General features: G+C 53.3%; 1 protein-coding gene across 2 annotated transcripts; it reads right to left on the reverse strand.

The window, feature by feature from the left end:
• Positions 1 to 6525: 6525 nt before the first annotated feature.
• HEMGN (hemogen) lies at positions 6526 to 14731 on the reverse strand. Of its 2 annotated transcripts, none has more exons than XM_054033153.1 (4): positions 14446 to 14731; positions 10545 to 10635; positions 7947 to 8200; positions 6526 to 6738 (listed from the first exon to the last, which is right to left on the reverse strand). In XM_054033153.1, the coding sequence occupies exons 1-4, from the start codon at positions 14525 to 14527 to the stop codon at positions 6629 to 6631; spliced, it is 537 nt and encodes a 178-aa protein (XP_053889128.1). In that variant the 5' UTR covers positions 14528 to 14731; the 3' UTR covers positions 6526 to 6628. The 2 variants fall into 2 exon arrangements, with proteins under 2 accessions (XP_053889128.1, XP_053889129.1); XM_054033154.1 differs by having other exon boundaries at positions 10557 to 10635; positions 14446 to 14728.
• Positions 14732 to 19729: the final 4998 nt, after the last annotated feature.

Consider the following 19729-nt stretch of genomic DNA (forward strand, 5'->3'; position numbering starts at 1 on the left):
TCGGAGGATGTCTCACAGTGCCAGCAGTGGGATTTTGCTTTCCTGTTCGGATAGGATTCCCTTTGCCTCCAGTGTCTCTGGTTTCCCCACACGGCTTGATTGGCTCTGGACTCCTGCGCAGTTTCCTTCTGTTCTCCCACAGGCTTTTGGGCAAGGGTTTGCAGGGGAAGAGGTACCGAGCAGAGCAACCTGTCGATCTGCTTGTTGTGGCTTGGGCTTCCCAGCCCTTAGCCGTCCTGGCGCGGACTTGAACCCTCCCCTGCTCGGGTCGTCCCAGTATCCCGAAGCATGTTGGCACAGATCGTGTGGCCCTGGCGATGAGCCTGCATCAGCGGGGTGAGTCCATCCTTGTTGGCCTTGTTGATCTCCAGGCCGTATCGCTTCAGTGAGAGGATGATCATTGTGGTAATCCCCACGTGGCCTATGGCTGCTGCGTGCCATAGCACCATGCACCCGGCCTGGTCTGTGTGGTTCAGATCGCAGTCCAGGGCACCCAGGCACAGTCCCACCAAGCCCTTTTGCACAGTGTGGATCAGAGCATTGCATCGGTGCCGGTCCCAATCCCCAACCCTGGCCCCAAAGCTCAGCAGCAATCGGGCGGCTCCGAGGACCCAGCCTTCCCCATCATGGAGGCAGCAGTTCATCAGTGGGGTGCGTCCCTCTCTATCCCACCTGTTCACATCAGCTCCAGACTCCACCAGCTCTTTCAGAAGGTTAAAGTCACCTTTCATCAGGGCTTCATTAACGTCTGCTGATAAAGGCCAGGCCGTATTGGCAAACCGGGAAGTGGGCGGGCTTAGCCGCCCACTACTAAAGGTCCCTCCCCCAGCCTAGCGGGAGGGACCACTGGACCCAGTACCAAATGATTACGTGGGACAACTAATAAAAAAACAGGGAGCGAGGTGACGGTCAGAGGTTCAAAATCAGGGAACCAGATGGGGACACCGAGCAGAGAACCCCGGACAGCGCCCACTGCTCCTTGAAGGTGGCAAGGGAGCCAGCGGACGCTGCCCAGTGGAACTCCGCACGGAGACGTGAGACCAAAGAGGTATGAAAGTAGGCCCCACAGTCGCAAAGCACCCCCTCGTCCAACATCTTCTCCCTGGTATTATAGATGGTGAGTTTGGCCAGGGCCAGGAAGAGGTTGATGAGGAGGTCTCACGACTTAGTGGGGCCACGAACAGGGTGTGCATAAATAAACAAGTGCGGGGAAAAGTGTAGCCAGAACCTCAACAAGAGGTTCTGGAGAAGCCGGAAAAGGGGCTGCAGCCTGGCGCACTCAAGGTAAGCGTGCGCCAGGGTCTCCCTAATGCCACAAAATGGGCAGGCCTCAGGAATAGGGGTGAACCGCGCCAAGTACACGCCCGTGCTCACGGCCCCATGAAGGAGCCGCCAACCAATGTCCCCGGCGGGCCTTGGAACTAAGGTGGAATAAAGGCTGGCCCACCGGGGCTCCTCACCCTCCACAGGTAACAGATAGTCCCTCCACTTGGTGTTGGGGCGGGACACGAGGGTGAGGTGATGCAACGTGTGAAGCACGAGCGTGTACAGATAGTCCCTAGGCGCGGTTCGAAACCGGACCGGCTGCAAAGCGCGCAGCCGGCTCGGATTATGGGAGCGGGGGAGCCGGGGGGGCTCATGGAACAGGGGCCCAAGAAAAAAGCCATGCTGCCGTGGGGGTCCAGCATGTGGAAGGGACAGGACCCAGCAGTTTGGTGTGCAGGGCTGTGAGAATAGCAGCTCTCCTCACACCCATACAGTAATGAGCCTGCCTTCAGCTTGCCAGTGGCTGATTCATGGGCAGGTCTAGCTGGGAGGGGCAGATGCCGCATGGGCGCCGGTGTTTCTTGGCTCTGGCTGACACACAGTGAAATGCTTACGAAACAGAGTTCTTATGGCTTCTATGTGCTCCTTCAGGAGGAGATTCTGACCGTGAATCAGCCCTTTGTGACAAGCAGCACTGATAAGAGGGTTTAATCCGTCACCTGTTTGCCAGGTGATAAGACAGAGTGTTGATTTGTAGGGCAGTCCTGCCTCCAGCTACCGGTGCGGTAGGAGGGGAAATGGATCCTTGGTGTTACCCCAGTGAGGAAGCTGGGCCGAGGGACTGCTACATGTTATGGTTTATATTGGCCCCCCTTGGCACGTTTTCTCCAGAGGAAAGGAGCCTGATGTCTAGGGGCGGGAGTGTTCCCCTGGCCTCACCCCTGTCCTCCAGGAGCACAGGACCGGGGCCTCTGTGCAGAAGGGGGGCTCAGCTGCCCCTGTGTCAGGAGGAGAAGGGCTGTGGGACAGGGCCTCTGTGTGAGAGCATCATGCTGTGGGCAGCCAGTGGGGATCTGCTAAGGCAGCCTTGAGCTGTCTGTGTCTTCTGTTCCTTTCCCTGCCATGCCATGAGCCTGCAGTGCTTGCTGGGCACTGGGCCTCTGAAGAGCCTCTTCCTGGCTTTGGCTCACTGGCAACTAACCTGGGGGGAGGGCAAGATGTGAGCGCTCAGCTGGAAGCCCCTGTTGTTCTGTGCTGATCCCAGAGCCCAGGAAAGCCTGTGGGAGGTTGAGACAGGCCAGGCTGCTGCACTGGGGAGCTCCTGGATGACTACACTGCTGTGCACACAGCCTCGCTGCTCATTGCAGAGGGCTCCGGCCCCATTCAGGTGCAGGTGCTGCTCTTATGGGGGCTGGTTTGCACTGCAGCCTCCTGTACCAAGCCAATGGCTGAGGATTTCAGTACTGAGGGGTGAGCCAGCCTGGCAGGGATGCTCTGTAGTACAGTCCCACCCAGCCAGACTCCAGCCCCATGGCACTGGATACAGCCCTTGTCCCACTGAGCTACGGGCCAGACGTCCAAAGGGATGTAGGCACTGAAGATGCAGAGAGGTGCTTCTAAAGACCCCACTAGGTGGCTAGGCAGATGGGGCACCTAACTCCCATTGAGGTCAAATACCATCATCCCTCTGTCACAGCTCGGACGCTGAGGCACAGAGAGAGAATGCCAGCGGCAGAGCGAGAGCCTGACTGCCGGTCTCCAGGGTCCCAGCCCAGTGCCAGAACCACAGGCCAGCTCAGCAAGGAGCCTCAGGGTGTCCCAGAAGCCATGTCTGTGCGGGCTAAAATACAAAGGGCTCCACACAGCCAAATGCAGTGAAGAGTTGCACCCACACAGTCTTGCCTGCCTCTGCTCCTCCCCAGCCTCAGGCACGGGCTGAGGCAGAGGGGATCCTTTCTCCCTGCGGGTGCGGGGGGTGCCTCTCCGGGACACATACTGAGGAGTCCAGCGGGTCTGTAACAGCAGCCCGTGCTCTGCTGGCAGCCACGGAGGAGCTCTCCCTCTGTGTCCAGAGCTGGCTGTTACTAGCAAGGCCAGAGAGGAGAGATTTGGGGCTGGAAGGAGACAACTGTGAAGGTCTGATCCTCTGCAGGAAGCTGGCGGCTCCTCTCTCTGCCCTGCTGCTGCCGCTGCTCCCTAGTGACATGGATTTTCCTCCCCTAGTAACCTTAGCTCGTGCCTGGGAACGCACTGCTCAAAGCAACCCAGGCTTGGCCTGGGTACTAAAGCACCTGTTCCAAGCAAGATTTTGCTGATAGCAGATTCAGTGTCACTACTGCTCCGGGTCTCTCCAGCTCTGCACAGGTACAGCATGGCCAGTGCATTGCCCCGTGCTTGGCACCCAGTGTGAGATGAAGGGAGCCCCTCTTGCGGGGAGCTCAGCAGCCTTGTGATCCTGCCTTGGGCCTCTGCTCCACGGAGCCATCTGTCTACAAGCAACATAGCACCACACCACTAACGCACGTCACACAAGCTGCCAAACAGCCATCCGCTAGCAGCATATCTCTGCCACCACAGACCTGGGCTGGGAGAGAACCAATGATTAAGGGTCACAGTTCCAGTGCCAGCCTGGTACAACCCCCAGAGCCATGCAGCCCAGGCCAGCTAAACTCTTACATGGCACCGTGGGACCTAAACGGCACAGTAGGACTGGGCCTGTTGTTTTTAGTGATGTCTCTCTCTCTCTGTAGCGCTCTCATTTGAATCACTCTAGAGGAGAAGTGCATTCCTCTGCAATCTGCAGGGATGTCAGAAAGCACTCAGGGGATGTCTGATGTCAAGGCTGTGCTAGGTAATGGCTTCTTGGCATTTTCAACTGAAGATTTACAAAAAATGATCCCCTGATATGGCGAATGCAAGAGACCGTGTCCTGCATTGCACATCCTAGCTCCCATCAGAATTGGGCACACATTTCAAGGCGAAAATATTGTCCTAGGCTAGGTGGAAAGAAACCTGACGCATCTGACTCTTACAGATAAGCGAGGATTGTACCAGAGTTATCTCATCAGGCGACTGCATGAATAAGGCAGTGTGCCAAGGGGAAAGTGGGCTCCTTTCTAACCGCGGTCTGGGGCTAGTCAGTGCTGTAAGGGCAAAGTGGGAGCTTTCCGTTGGAAATTATCAGGAACGGCCACAGCTTCTGCTTTCAAACTTCTTGTCGACTCCACCCTAGCACCTGGGGCAATATTGTCACATTGGCGGTCAGTAGCCAGGGGATGTAAAGTAGTTGCTGGCAGTGCGATAGGACAGAGAGGGAAATAGAAGAAGAGAGGGAAACATTTACACGACTAGGTCTCTTCACACAGCAAATGTTTTGATTAATTTAGTAAAAGATCCAGGCCCAATGGAAGCAGGCCATAGTTCTGCTAAGCTGAATGCAAGGGCCTGATCCCTGCTAATCACTAGGCTGCCGGGTGTATGATCGATCCTCTGGGCCCACTAAGATCTCTTTGTACTGCCAGGGTAGAGGGATCTTGGACCAACCCTACATGGCTCCACCTGCCATGGGGAGCCAGGGGCCGGCACACTGGAGTGGCAGGGGCTATGGGGTCCATATGGTCAAGTCAGGAGTCCTAGGCATCCACAGAGCCCTAGAATTGGCAGGGACCAGAAGGGAGGCTTGTGCTTGACCTCAGGAGAGGGGCAGGAGAGATTGGTGGGGCTAGCCCGGGGCACACAGCACACTGTAACCTGCCCTTGTAATGCACTGTTAACTGGCCACTCACTCCTGCTCGCTCACACCAGAGTCTGGTGCAAATGAGTTGGTGACAGTATCCAGAGTTGACTAGAAACCATGTATTTTAGCCAAAATCTCCTTGACCTTCTTCTGAACACATCATTTGGCTACTGGGCTGCAGTGTCACTAAGGCACTGACAGGCTGACATTTTTAACCAAGGATACTTACAGGTAGGTGCCTCTATAAGCCCAGCCCGGTTCCAGACACACTGAAACCCCACAGTTCCTGAGCAAAGCAATACGGCTGCAGAGGCTCCCATCTCTGAAAATTAGGCCAGTATCCACTGAGCTCAGGAGAAGACTTTCGTTGAGTTCAGTGGGAACTGGAGGAGGCCTCAACTGGCTACCTCTGGGCACCCAAGTATGAAGATTTTGGCCACAGTGCCTGATTTCAGAGGTGCTGAGAACCTACAACTCCTGTTTAAGTCAACGTGAGCCCTGGAGCTCAGCACCCCTGAGAATGGGGCCCATTCTGCTAGGACATTCTGCAGCATCCACTTAGTTGAGGCCATTCTGGGCTCAGTCCTGCAAGGCACTGAGCACCTTGCCTGGACGACCCTTTATCCCCATTATAACATGTAGGCATGGAATAAGAAATTGCCAGCCTCTAGCCTTCTTCAGCATAGCAGTAAGCATGGAATCTATGGCTGTCTTTAGCCATGGGATGTGGAGATATGTGCCCAGCTCAATGTTCGGGGGGTAAGCCACATCCTCCCTGTGATCCAGACACTGCTTAAAGGGCAATGTTATGGTTTTGGATGCTAGAAACACAGCACTGTCTCTCTGAAAGACTTTGGGACACCTTCAATGCATTCTTTATCCTTTTCCTGGCCTTACCTGTGTGCTCCTGGCGCTGTCGACACAGGAAGCCATGTCCAAGGTGCAAGGTTTATGCAAAGCAGCTAAAGAGTGTCTGAGTGAGTTTGACAAGTGAAAGGTGAAAGCGCAACACAGCTTCCCTCCCTCATGGTCCGTGAAGGGGCTGTGGGGAGCAGATGCCACGAAGGAAAAGTACAAAATGTAGATCAAAGCGAAGAGACTTTGGAAAGGCCTAAGATTCGTCACCGCTAGAGAGCTGTGTCCACAGCTGCCGGGACAGTCAATTAAACTCCGGCCCGCCCACCTCCCTGGGTCTGTCTGGGAGAGTCACGTGAAGCTACGCTGTAGTTACGTGTCCAGAGCGACTGGAAAGCTGGATAAAGAGCTGGCTCTTCAGTGCTGCCTGAGATCCAAGTCCATGTTGCAAGGCCCAATCCAGACATGGGCTCTGCCATGGAACCCTCCGGACTTCAGCGGGAGTAGGGGCTGCTGGGAGGAGCAGCAGAGGGAATCGGGTGAGGGGAGGGGGTTGGAAGAGAATGCCCAAGGTCTGTGATATAGTCCTGAGCACACAGCTGCTGAATTTTAGAGGGATAATATTTCCCCACTATTCCTAGGTAGGCAAAATACCAGTGATGGGAGACGATGGTGCAAGTGTTTAGTTTTTATTGCTCACACAGGAATAGCAGATCTAAATCATTCTACGGTGGCTGGACTTTGACCAAAGCAATGGGAAGGAAAAAAAGATCAAAATAAAACTGAGGGGTAGTATCCATTATCTGTATGGTCATTTTCCAGAGGGATATTCAAAGCCTCTGATATTCCTGCTTCTTCTGACTTTGGTGCTTCCCCTAGCTCTGTAAAAGAGAACGAGAAAAGCCATTTCCATGTTGAGTGTCACGGTATTTTCCTTAACTCCCCAGCTGCTGGAATCGTGATCACTTGAGAATCTTAGCTTTTATTTAAAAAAAAAGGAAAGGTTCCTATCCCTTTGTGAGGGGGTGTCCTCCACACACAGAGCCAGAAGGGGTAAATTAGGCCAATTAACTTGCCCCTGGAGGAAAGCCAGGGATTGCTAAAGCCTAATTGCTGACAAAGTCCTGCTGGGGGAGGAGCTGGGCCAGTTGATAAAGCCAGGAAGTTGGCAGCAGAAAGGGGGCTGTGGGGAAATTAGTCTGCAGTCCTGTCCTGGGAGCAGTGTGTGTGTTTGGGGCTGCGGAGTGTTGTCTGCAGTTACTGCCTGGGAGGAGGGGGTTCGGACTGGCAAACCCAGAAGTGGGGGAACCAGAAGGTCGAGCTCAGAGGTAGGAGGGTGTTCAGGAAAAGAGCAACAGGGTCTGGTCTGAGGGGATGGTTTCAAAGCCCCTAGGGGAGGTGGATGTTCCATTTCCATCAATGTCAATGGGAAATGGGCACCCAAATCCCATAGCCAGTTCTAGGAATCTCAGCCCAATCTCCAGGTTGCCCCCTGTGGAATAAACATGAACGGCCTGATGTCAACAGCGCTAAGTCCCAGTGAGTTCCTTGTGAGCCAGGAAGAGGCCAAGGTAATACAGGGACCCTGTCACCTTTGTAGCTGTCCCATGGGATACCTATGGGGAGAAGCCTTGGGCCCCAGACTCTCCACACCTGCCATTTCCAGGCTGCACTGGTGATGAATGGGTTCCTCTTGGGACTGGACTTGGCGGGATCCCCTTTTTGTTCCCTGCTCGGCTCTGCCCCCTCTGCACTGACTGTCTGGGACATCCCTGCTGCGAGGACCTCCCCGAAGGCCTAGACAGAGCTATCCACTCCACTCCCGCCTTGTGGCACTTGTGGCAAGGGAAGCGGGGCCTTCCCAGGGGTTGCCGTTTGGAACAGACTGGCTCAGCAAGCGGGGTGCCAGGAGGTTGCTGCAGCTTTGTCGCCGCTGTGTACAAAGGAGGCCTGAGCGAGGAAAGGCTCTGCAGCTAGCCAGTCACTGCTCCATTGCCTGCCTGGGCAGTTCCTCTCCTCCCCAAGGATGCACCTAGGGGAGAGTTCTCTGGGAATATGCTCTGATCCCCGAGGGTCTCTAACCGCTTACCTGCTGGATGCAGAATATCCTGAGCAGGGGGGCCCTCTACCGCCTCCTGCTGAGTCCCACCAGACAGCCCTTGAGCCACAGACAGGGCGGGTTCCTCCTCATGGTGCCCTGGAGATGCCTGTGCTTTCTCTGGGGGCTCCTTCTCCACCTCCTCTTGCACGTCAGGCTGAGGCTCTGGCTCTGTACCCTGCTGTCGGCCTCTTCTTCTCCCAGCTCCTCGGCCCCTCTTGGGCCCTGCGCTCTTACCCCGCTCTCTGTCGGAACATTACAGCATCTCACCCAGCACCGTGAACCAGGGGACAACCCCCCAGGCACCAAGGAGAGGGAAGCCCCCAGCTGCCAGGCACTTTCAATGTGAGTTGGGTGTTGGATTCCCCTACGCAAAGAGCGCTTTGTCAGTGTAGCTGTGGTGCTGTGCTCTACTGGCCAAGAGCTCCTCCTGTGGACACAACTAGGCCAGTGAAGCTCAGCATTATTGCTGGTGTAGCTTAGTCCAGCCACTCCTCTTCTCCCCCAGCCCAGCCCAGCCCAGCCCAAGCAAACTAAACGCTCCTGGCAAAAGTATCGTTCTGCTGCTATAGCTGGCTGCACTAGGGGCTTTGGCTGGCACAGCTACATCCGTCACAGGTCACACATAGAGCGACGCTGGCAAAAGTCTGTAGTTAGACCTGGCCTGGGCATTAGTGCCTCTCCCCTTTGTAACATAGATGTGGGCAAACTTGCTATTCTGGGAGAGAAATCACTGCCTGGGAAGATAATGCACCATGGCCAACATAGGCTTTCCTATGGATTGATGCACACAGCTGGTGAATTCTGAGCTTGCCTGGGCAATAGGGGCTCATGCCTAAAGCCAAGTGTCTTGCCAGCAGGGTGAGTGGGCAAAGCCTCCAGAGAGGTACCACCACCTGGAGAGAGGCTCACATATACTGGTCCAAGCTGGCTTCTCCAGGGACCAGCAGCCAAAGAAAGAACTTCTGATTAAATATCCAGAGTTTAAACTGACTCAGGGCCTTCTTCCTGAGCCAGCAAACAGGTCCCAGGGGGCCCCCAATCCTTAGGGAAGAGTTGGAAGGAATTTAGCCTACTGAGACAGCATAAGACTGAGAGGGCTTGTTCTGAGTTGAAGCTGAGGTGAAGTTGTGACTGCAGGAAAACCACTCCGTGGGGTTTGAAGGACTTGCTGGAGTCAGGGTGATCTCTGGTGAGCTCACTGGATTCTGTTACTGTTTTCCTGTTTTCTCTGGAATGCTTTCATCTTAAGAATAAATGTGCTTGCTTAGGCAGAGCCGTGTGGTAACTTAGCTGTGTCAATTACCCTGTTTGCTGTCTCTGAGGAGAAAAGTCAAGCAGGCTGCGTAGGCAGCCAGACTGCTGGGGATCTCCCAGTGTAGGCAGGGAGGTGTGCAGTCTGGTCAGGAGGGAGAAAGATGGCTGGGAATCTGGGAGCCTACAGTGGGTGCAGGTGCCCTGAGCTGTGATGGTTTGGTCACCGGAGGAAGGGCTAGATGGCCCAGTCCAGAGCAAGGGAGCAGGAGCAGCCCTGAGAGGCAGCGTGACTCACACCAACCCTGAATCACCATTCCTTCTCCCTGCCCAAGGTCTCCCACAGCTGCCAAGTTTTGTGTGGCTCCATGTCTGACAGTTTATGCAAATTATTTAATGAGCTACTTTGCACCCACACAATCTGTGTATCACAATAAATGCCAGCTTATGGTCAATACACGCTGCCTGGAGCAGCGGTGAGAGATAGGACATGGAGCTGCACACCACTTGGCAGCTCCTAGGCTGGGGCAGGCAGAGGGGAGGGGAGGCTGGAGGGTGTCTGGGGCACCAGAGGAGGTGGGGATGGTGCTGGGATGTCTGGGTCAGTGGGAACTAGAGGGTAGATGAGAAGGCTAATGTGTATTAAGTCCTAGCTGGGGGCTGGCAGGAGACTGGGGCTGTCTCTGGGGTCTGGCGGGGGGATGTGTCTGCATGAGGGAGCCTGGGGCTAGTATTGAGCCCCTTTACTTTCTGTCCACCAGCCCGGCCACCCACTGCAGAATAGCCCATTGCGTGCGGCATGCTGGGTAAAACCTCATGGCTGCCTTGGGCAGCGGATTGGTTTCCCCCACGTGCTCTGTCAGTGATCCCTGAGCTCACCAGGACGTTTGTGAATGTTTGACCAGCAGAAGATTTGGATCCGTGGGTCCTTTCTTTACTTGTGCTCCTCCCCTGGGCAGTAGCATAGTGGCGTTCATTGCACTTACCACTGCACGTGTTCAAAGGGACAGGGCTAGACTTGGCCATTGGGCCCCGCCCTGAGCCGGGGTGGTGTGTAGGCAGCATCATCCCACAAGTAGCCCTTGGAGGCAGAGTTACAGCCCCGCGGCTCCCAGCAGGGGCTCGTCTCTCTCCCACCCAGCACCAGCTCACCCCGGCTCTGCCTACTTCCCGCTCTGCCAGAGGGGACGCACCATAACAGTGCAAAGGGGTTCTTCCACCCCCCCATGTGAGCACATAGTCCGAGTCACAGTGCAGCACGTGGCCGTTCCCTGTGTACAAGGGGTGCTTCCCTGTCGCTAAGATCAAATTCCCCTGGGTGTAAGTATAATTTACCCCAGAACCCACTGGACAGTATCTTTCTCCTGTGCTTCTGCTTTCCTTTTCCTCAGCAGCTCTCGGTCTCGCAGGCGGTGCGTGATGGCCCCTACAAGAACAGACCAATTGTCAATGTGGTGTCATGACTGAAGACTAGCCCTGGCAATGACAGGGACACAGCAGGTGAGTTGAGCGGGAGCACCCTGGGGTGGGGCCTGCTAGTGGAAGGGAGTCACCTCAGCCAGACAGCCAGCTATCATGGGACAGCAGTGCCCTAGAGGCCGCAGATAAGGGGCAAGTGATCACATCCTTCATGCTGCAGATAACACTTTAATGAAAGCAGACGGGCTTTGGGCATGGACTGGACATGCCCAGCTTCTTGGACAATAGTTCCCACAGGGCAGTGGGTGCTGCATCCAGAACATTGTCTCCCATTAAATCTTTGCATAGCAGCTACTTGGAAAGCCTGCAGGCTGTTAACCCAAAGCCTTTTGGATTGGCAGGGTGTCATTCTGTCTCTCCCATCTCTTGTCTGTTAGTTAGTCCCACGCTTGGCTTCCTCGGCTCTGAGTGGGCCTGGACATGTGGCTTTACCTCCCTCTGAGCTGAATTTGCTGCTATTTGAAGGCTCATGTATTCATTGCTCATCTGTACTTGGAGAGCTGCCAGGTATTCATGAATCCCAAGGTTTATCCAGTTTTCCCTACACTGAGTATTCATTGTGGCCTAGTGGATACACACTGGCCTGGGACTCCTCAGACCTGCATTCTAATCCCAACTCTGCAACTGGCTGCTGGGTGACCCTGGGGAAGTCTCTTGAACTGCATTAAAAAAGAATGAGAAGTTCATGGAGGGCTATTAGCAAGGTGGTCAGGGATGTAAACCCATGCTCTGGGTGTCCCTAGCCTCTGGCTGCCAAAGCTAGGAGTGGGCAACAGGGGATGGATCACTCGCTGATTCCCTGTTCTGTTCATTCCCTCTGGGGCACCTGGCATTGGCCACTGTCGGCACACAGGATACTGGGCTAGATGGACCTTTGGTCTGACCCAGTGTGGCTGTTCTTACTTCCCATCTGTAATACGGGGGTAATGACACTGACCTCCTCTACAAAGTGCTTTGAAATCTACTAGTGAGAAGAGCCAGGGATCACTATCTGCCAATCTGCAGTAGGTGCTCACGCGTGGCTCTTCTCATCAGCTCCTCTCCTGTGGAAGGGCCAGATCCTGCGAGAGGCGACGCACCCTGGCCCGGCTCTGACAGTACGGGAAGGCACTCGGATGCTCCGGGGGCAAGCAGTCCTGAGGAGAGCAGGGAGAGGCTCCATCAGGAATGAGTTCCCGGGCTCTGTTGGAGTGGGGTCGGAGTACTTGGCACCTGGCAGGACTGAGGCCTAATGGGTTTCAGCCAGTCAGGGACCAGGAACATTCCTGTCTGACAGGCCAAGCACTCACTGCCGGGAATAATGACAGTCACAGGGTCTGTCTGCACTGCAATTAGACACCTGCGGCCAGCTGGCTCAAGCAAAGGGGCCGTTTCATTGTGATGTTCAGGCTCGGTCTGGAGTCTGGGCTCTAGGACCCTGCAAGATGGGACCGTCCCAGAGCTTGGGCTGCAGCCTGAGCCTGAACATCTACAACGCAGCCCAAGCGAGCCTGAGTCAGCTGGCACAGGCCAGCTGCAGGCGCCTAATTGCAGAGCAGATGCACCCAGCGTGACTCCCTGTGCTGACGGCTGTTTGCAGAAAGGAGACACAATTCTCTGCAGCGCAGGGCCCAGCACAAGACCCCCATTAACCCTGTGTGAAAAGCTCCAGTGGCACAGGGCTGGCACATCACCCATTCATGAATTAGCCCTCACTGCCTCTGTGGGCTGGTGGTTTTGGCTCAGTGACTTGCTGTCCAATGGTGGAGCTGGGGACAGAACTCAGGGCTGCTGTCAATGACAAAGCTCCTATTGACTTCACTGAGGCCATGATTTCCACCCCGATCTTCTGAGGCCCAGCCCCAAAGTTATCCCTGTGCTACGGACACCTGCCCACTAGGAGCACCGAGTTGCGGTAACTTGGTCTGTATGTACATGCCCTGTTTCTCCCTCCCTGCGCCTCAGTGCATCGTGAACAAGGCTCAGGGCAGAGCTGCTAGCAGACTCCTTGGCTGAGACTCATGGCCGCAGAGGTGCCGTGCAGGCAGAATATAACACATCTCTGCACCAGCTCTAGTGAGGGATGGTGTGGAGTCGGGAGTGAGGAATGTGGCATGTAACTGATACATTAAAAGAATAAATGAGTTGTGACTTTCATAATCTCAAACAGACCTGCACAACATACACTAAACTAAACACAGACAACTGTTCGAAATAATTACACCTTCCAGCCAACAGCCACAAAGCACGTTAATGCATTAAGCTTCCCAAACAAGCCCTGGGAGCACCAGGAAGGGTTATCACCAAATGGAGAAACTGAGGCACAGACAGGCAAAGTGACTTGGTCACAAGGAATCTGACTGTTCTGGGAATAGAACCAGTATCTCCTGACTGCCCATCTGGTGTGCTAAGCCAAGAATAGCCTTCTCTGGATCTGTAACCCTGAACAGGAGGCAATGATGGGAAATTAACTCTGGGAATGCTTCTTTCACGTGCTTTGAATCCCACCCTGAGCTGAGCACCAGGCTACAGAATTATTATTATTACAGTAATGCCTCCCCATGCTGGGCGCTATAGAGACCCAGTAAGAGACAGTCCCCATCCATGAGAAGCTCACAATCTAAACAGACAAGACAGGGAAAGGTTGGGAGATTACAATGTGATTCAAAATGTGTAATAGAAAGTGGACAATATGTAGTAAGGGGTGTGTGCCATAGTCCTATACAATGGCAGAGGCTGCCCTTAATTCTCAGCACAGGAATGTTGTGAAATATCACGTTCTAAAGGTATAAAAATGCCATATTGACAATCCCTAATAACAATGCCCCCTCCGAAGGAATTATTTTAGTGACCTGCCAAGGCTTACAGTGATCAGTGGATAACCTGTTGTCTGTCAAATAGTAAAGCAGCAGGACATTTGCTGAGAAGACTGGCTATGTCAAATGGTAGAAGGACACTCACAGGACCGATGGGATGAATTCACTGGTGGTTATTAAACCAGGATGCATTTAGATACTGATGCATGTTGTACTTTGCATGTGTAACAGAGATCAACTCCTTATTTCTTTTTGTGAGCTAAGAGACTGTCAAAACTTGCTGAGAAACAAACTAATTAACTCTGAGAAAAATATTCTAGGCTAAGTGTAATAAAACCTGTGCCACCTTTACACACCAGCCTAAGCAAATTCTTTTTGACTGATCAATCCGAGACCTCCAGTCCATGTCTTTCATTATTGTGAGAGAGTACCGAAAGGCTGAGAAGCAGACTGACTAGGGTTTGCATAAAGAACAGGAGTACTTGTGGAAGCATTTCCAAATGCTTGTATCCTTTGCGACAATGAGAAAAATAACCTGACTGTTAGTTTGTGCAGGGCAATCATCTGTTTCTTCCATACTCTGTATACCAAGCATCTACCGTAGCTTACGTACATAGTTTCAATCATTTAACTCTTTTTTTGCACGCTATTGGTGAGTTGCAATTGTATCTCTTTTCTACTAAGACGTCTAGTGATGCATTAGACTATAACAAGCTCCCGTTCTACCCGTCATGACATTAACTTTGTAATAAAAACAACAAGGAGTCTGGTGGCACCTTAAAGACTAACAGATTTATTTGGGCATGAGCTTTCGTGAGTAAAAACCTCACCGAAGAAGTGAGGTTTTTACTCACGAAAGCTCATGCCCAAATAAATCTGTTAGTCTTTAAGGTGCCACCAGACTCCTTGTTGTTTTTGTAGATACAGACTAACACGGCTGATACTTAACTTTGTAATGTTACCTGGCACAGTGTATTCCTCTCTGGCTGGTGGAGGCTGCTGGGAAGATCCCGAGTAAGGATGGTCCTTTTCTAAGCCCTCCATTTTTCTTTGCAGTTTGTTGCTGGGGTTCTGGGTTTTAACTAAAAAGCAGCGTAGCTGCGCAGTAAGGGCCTCAGGAGTTAGTTGGGCTACATACTACAAAAGGAGTAGCTTGAGAAAAACAGCCCGCCCACTCCGCATGGCTTATCTGGCCTGGCCACGGTCTGGTACTGCTGTTCTCCTTATCATGTCACCAAGCTGGAGGAGCCTGGGCTCACGTCCTGCCGTCTTGCTGCAAAGGAATATTAGTGTGCTTCTTCACGACTGCTGCTCCTCAAATAGGCAGTTAAGAGCGGCTGATGCTGTCGAGTGTAGAGACCCTGGTGTTTAATAAGGGGTGGGGGAGTGAGCTAAGCAGCCCCTTCTACTTGCCCTCCTGCCTCTCGCATCAAAGGGCAGCAAGCCCAACACAAAGGAGGCAGTGCCCCAGGCAGTGGGCTCTCATTTGAGGTCTTATGTGGGACATAAGTAGCCAAAGGCCTTCAGCACAGAGGTGAATTTCACTTTTCAAGGACACTTGTGCATCTCAAATCCCTGGGGTAGAGCGCTTAAAGACAACCAGCTTGGCCCAAAGGGAAAGACTTTTGTGGCTGGGCACGGCCTCCCATGCAGCTCCTGCTTTCTGAGCTGTCAGTTCTCCACAAGCCTGTGCATGGCGTCTCTCCCAGTCCGCGGCCCACTTTGTGAGAATGTTGGTGACACCCGCTCAGCACCATTTTGTGCCCTCGGTGCTGCATTTTAAGCAGTCCTTCCCAGTCTCGCCCTTAATCAGACAGTGTCCATCCTCGTACTCGCAATATCAAGGCCCCAACCCAGCAAAACACTTAGGTATGTGCAGAGGACGGGAGGAAGGGAATCCCAGTGCAGACCTGACCTGGGGCCCTCTGCCATTGGCGGGAGGAGAGAACTTTCGGAGGGAACTGTCAGTAGGAAGTCCGTGGTATGGTGCATGGGAGAATAGGCCCTCTGGAGCCACAGTTGCAGGCAGTGAAAGTGAAGATGAATGAAGGCGGTAACATGCGGGCAGGCCACCATGTGGCCAAGAAGGGAAAGGTAAGCCCTGGCTGGAACAGAAGAACTGGCGGTGGAGACCATCCGTTCTTGTGGGGTCTCTGGAACCTGACCTCCGGTAGACAGGCGCATGCGAAGACCGCATTGATGTGGGCCCCAATGAATTCTAGGGATTGTTTGGGATCCAAAGTCGATTTTCTGAGGTTTATGCTCATCCCTAAGGAGGAGAGGAGTGTGAGTAGCATGGAGATTGAGGCTTGAGCCTTCTTTTTGGATCACGCTGCTATCAGCCAGTTGTTGAGATAAGGGAATATAAGGACCTTCTGATGCTGAAGATGGGCCACCACTACCGAGGGAACTTTGGTGAGGACCCGTGGAGCAGTGGTGAATCCGCAAGGTAGAACCATGTATTGGACATATTGAGTTTCTGCCATGAAGCTCAAATGCCTGTGGATAGTATGGATATCCATGTGAAAGTAAGCGTCCTGTATATCGAGAGCTGTAAACCACATGCCTTTTTCTAGCAAAGTTATGACGGTTGCTAAGGTGACCATACTAAACTTTGGCCTGCATATGAAGTGGTTGAGACGACTGAGGTCTAAGATCAGTCTCCACCTATCCGTCTTCTTGGGAACTAGATGGAGTAGAACCCTGGACCCGGATAGGTTGTAGGAACAGGTTCTATCACTCAGCTTTGCAGCAGGGAGTCCACTTGTAAGGTGAAAACTGTGACAGGTTGGGTCACAGAAACCCCCTTTGGACTGTCACCTGATGTGCTGAGACTACCTCTGAGCCCGTTTTCCCTGGCAGCTTGGGACTTCAGTGCCCTGCCTGGTTGTGCCAGACATGCTAGCCTGCTGCAAACACAGACTCAGGGTCTGAACCATGTCCTCCAAAGCTGCAGACTTAACTGGAAACAGCTTAAGAAGTGCTCCTATATCTAGCACCCAGCTCCCCAGCTCCCAGTGGGATCCAAATCCCAAATAAATCCATTTTACTCTGTATAAAAAAGCTTATACAGGGTAAACTCATAAATTGTCTGCCCTCTATAACACTGATAGAGAGATATGCACAGTTGTTTTCTCCCCCAGATATTAATCATTTACTCTGGGTTAATTAATAAATAAAAAGTGATTTTATTAAATATAAAAGGTAGGATTTAAGTGGTTCCAAGTAATAACAGACAGAACAAAGTAAGTTACCAAGCAAAATAAAACCAAAACACACAAGTCTAAGCCTAATACAGTAGAAAACTGAATCCAGATAAACTCTTACCCTCAGAGATGTTTCAATAATATGTTTCAACGAGGAGGGAGGGATAGCTCAGTGGTTTGAGCACTGGCCTGCTAAACCCAGTTATGAGTTCAATCCTTGAGGGGGCCACTGAAGGATCTGGGGCAAAATCAATACTTGGTCCTGCTAGTGAAGGCAGGGGGCTGGACTTTCAAGGTCCCTTCCAATTCTAGGAAATAAGATATCTCCATTAATTTTTTTCACAGACTAGACTCCTTCCTAGTCTGGGCCCAATCCTTTCCCCTGGTACAGTTCTTGTTAGCTTAGGGGGTTTCTCATGACTGCAGCCCCCTTTGTTCTGTTCCACCCCCTTTTATAGCTTTGGCACAAGGCAGGAATCTTTTTTCTCTCTAGATCCCCACTCCTCCTTCTAAATGGAAAAACACCAGGTTTAAGATGGGTTCCAGACAGTACCAGGTGACATGGTCACATGTCCTGTGAGACCCCCAAGCTTTCATTCTTCCTGGCCTGACTCACAGGAAGGCTTGCAAGTAAACAGAGCCATCTACAGTCAATTGTCCTGGTTAATGGGAGCCATCAAGATTCCAAAACCACCATTAATGGCCCACACTTTGCATAGTTACAATAGGACCTCAGAGTTATATTTCATATTTCTAGTTTCAGATACAAGAATGTTACATTCATACAAATAGGATGACCACACTCAGTAGATTATAAGCTTTGTAATGATACCTTACAAGAGACCTTTTGCATGAAGCATATTCCAGTTACATTATATTCACACGCATTAGCATATTTTCATAAAATCATATGGAGTGCAACATCACAAGGACACTGCCCTGAGAGTGGTCCCTGAGGTGTGGCTGGGGGACGTGAGGGAGGTAGCATTGTGAACTCAATCGTATGCCATGTTGAATGACATCCAGGACCCACTTGCCTGTTACTGCACTCCAAGCTGGTAAGAAGAGTGCTAGATGCCCCCTGAAGGGGGTGGGGTGGGTGTGTGGCATGAGGCAAGGTGGTTGCCGGCTCTCTAGATGCATTCAGAAATATCACTTCTGCGAAGACTTGCATATGAGCTGCCAAAGGCTGTGGAGATGAACCTGGAACGGGGCCGTTGGGTCTTCTGTCATTTGTGAGGCGGCTCAGAGGGCCGCTGATGGAAGAATTGAGGAGTGCTGAATCATTGCATTAATGGTGGGCGAGAAAACTCCAGTTGTTTGACTTCTTTTTCCACCGACGTGGAGTGTGCATGGTCTTGTCAGTTTCACTCCCTGGCCACCTGTAGGATGAGGAAATTGAGTGGGGGGTGCGAGAGAACAGAAACTCAGACCCCCCTTGCAGGTACAGCGTACCTCTTCTCCCACCCCCTTGAGGTGGGGGTGCAAGTGCAGTGGCACTGGAACATTTTTAGTAGTAGGTGTGCTGAAAGCTAGCCCCCTTACCCCTGTCCGCGCCCCCTGCCCCCGAGCTGAGGCTGGGAGTAGGGATGTGTTTCCGGGATGAGGGGACCCAGACAGGGGTCAAGGGGCTCAGGCTGTGGCCACCGCTGGGGGTGAGGCCAGGAGCGGAGCCCTGGGCAGGGGCTGGCAGCCGGGACCCCATGTGCAGGGCCAGGAGCAGAGCCCCAGCTGTGGGGCCGGGAGCAGGGCCCTGGGAGTGGAGCCCTGGGAGCGGGGGGGCTGGGCGTGGGGCCCCGGGAGCAGAGGCCTGGGAGCAGTGGGTGGCCCCAGGCACGGGGCCAGCAGCCGGGACCCAAGCCCCAGGTGTGGGGTTGGGGAGCGGAGGGCTGGGAGCAGGGCCCCAGGTGGAGTGGGGCGCGGGGCCAGCCTCTGGGACCTGAGCCAGGGAGTGGAGCCCCAGGTGCGGGGCCAGCGGCTCTGCATAAAAGCTGGGGCTCCTGCAGCACCCCTACTTCCCGCGCCTATGCGCAAGTGGCCAAAGTGTGCCAGACAGTCCGAGCTGGTTGAAGAATGGTGGTGTTAATCGGTAGAGCCACTCTGGACGGTATTGAGGCTTGCAAGACATCAAGCAGCTGGTGCTGTTTGTCCTGTACCTCCTCCAGTGGGAGGTGGAGGTGCTCATCACCCTGTATAGTAGGTCCTGGAACTGATAGCAGTCATCCAGGGGCAAGGAGGGAGCCAAAGACACTGAGATGTCTGGTGACAAGGAAGGGAACTGCTCTGGTACCGGCAGTGTTGTTGGAGTCGGGCTTATGTGGTTCTTCCTCCAATACCGGTTTTGAATGCCTATTCTATGACAGTTGAAGAGGCAGGTTGGGGGACTCCTCCTAAGCTGAGCAGGAAGGTTCTGATGGTGGATACTGGGGCCAGGACTCCCGTACAGCAAACAAGGTGGATCCGACGTTTGCTGCGAAGGGCCCCAGGGAGTGGGGTACCAACAACTCCTTTGCTAGGGAAAAGGAGGGCACTGCCACTGAGTCGGCAGAACCTTTGGAGAGTCATATCGATGGGATGGGCGGGACAGACCCTGTGCCCCTTCCAGTCCTCCGATGCTGAGAAGTCAGAGCCTGGTTCAAACAGTGGTGCCGCTGGAACGTGGGAGGTGAGTCCAAACTAGGAGCGCATACCCCTTAGGTAGTGACTGCCCCTGAAGCCATGGAGACCTCACAGCTCCATGGCAGAGTTCATGAGGCTCAGGGGCCGACCGCAGCCTCCCCACACTCAATGGTACGTGCTCTACAGTCTGAAGTGGAGCTGGAACAGAGGACTCCCTTAGAACTGAGAGTGCCCTTGATGTCAGTGGTGCCGCTCTGGAAGGGGTACGGTATCGGCAAGTCCGGCCTTCTGTGCAAATTTCTTGTCATGCTTGTGAGCCTTGGATCTGGGCCCAGCAGCCTTCCAGGCAACCCATAGGTGCTGGAACTATGGGAGTGGGGGATGCTGCTGCACCCCCTGGCTTGAAGTGGTTTCCATCATA

Source organism: Malaclemys terrapin, chromosome 6 (assembly GCF_027887155.1).
Source record: "Malaclemys terrapin pileata isolate rMalTer1 chromosome 6, rMalTer1.hap1, whole genome shotgun sequence".
Taxonomy (NCBI): domain Eukaryota; kingdom Metazoa; phylum Chordata; order Testudines; family Emydidae; genus Malaclemys; species Malaclemys terrapin.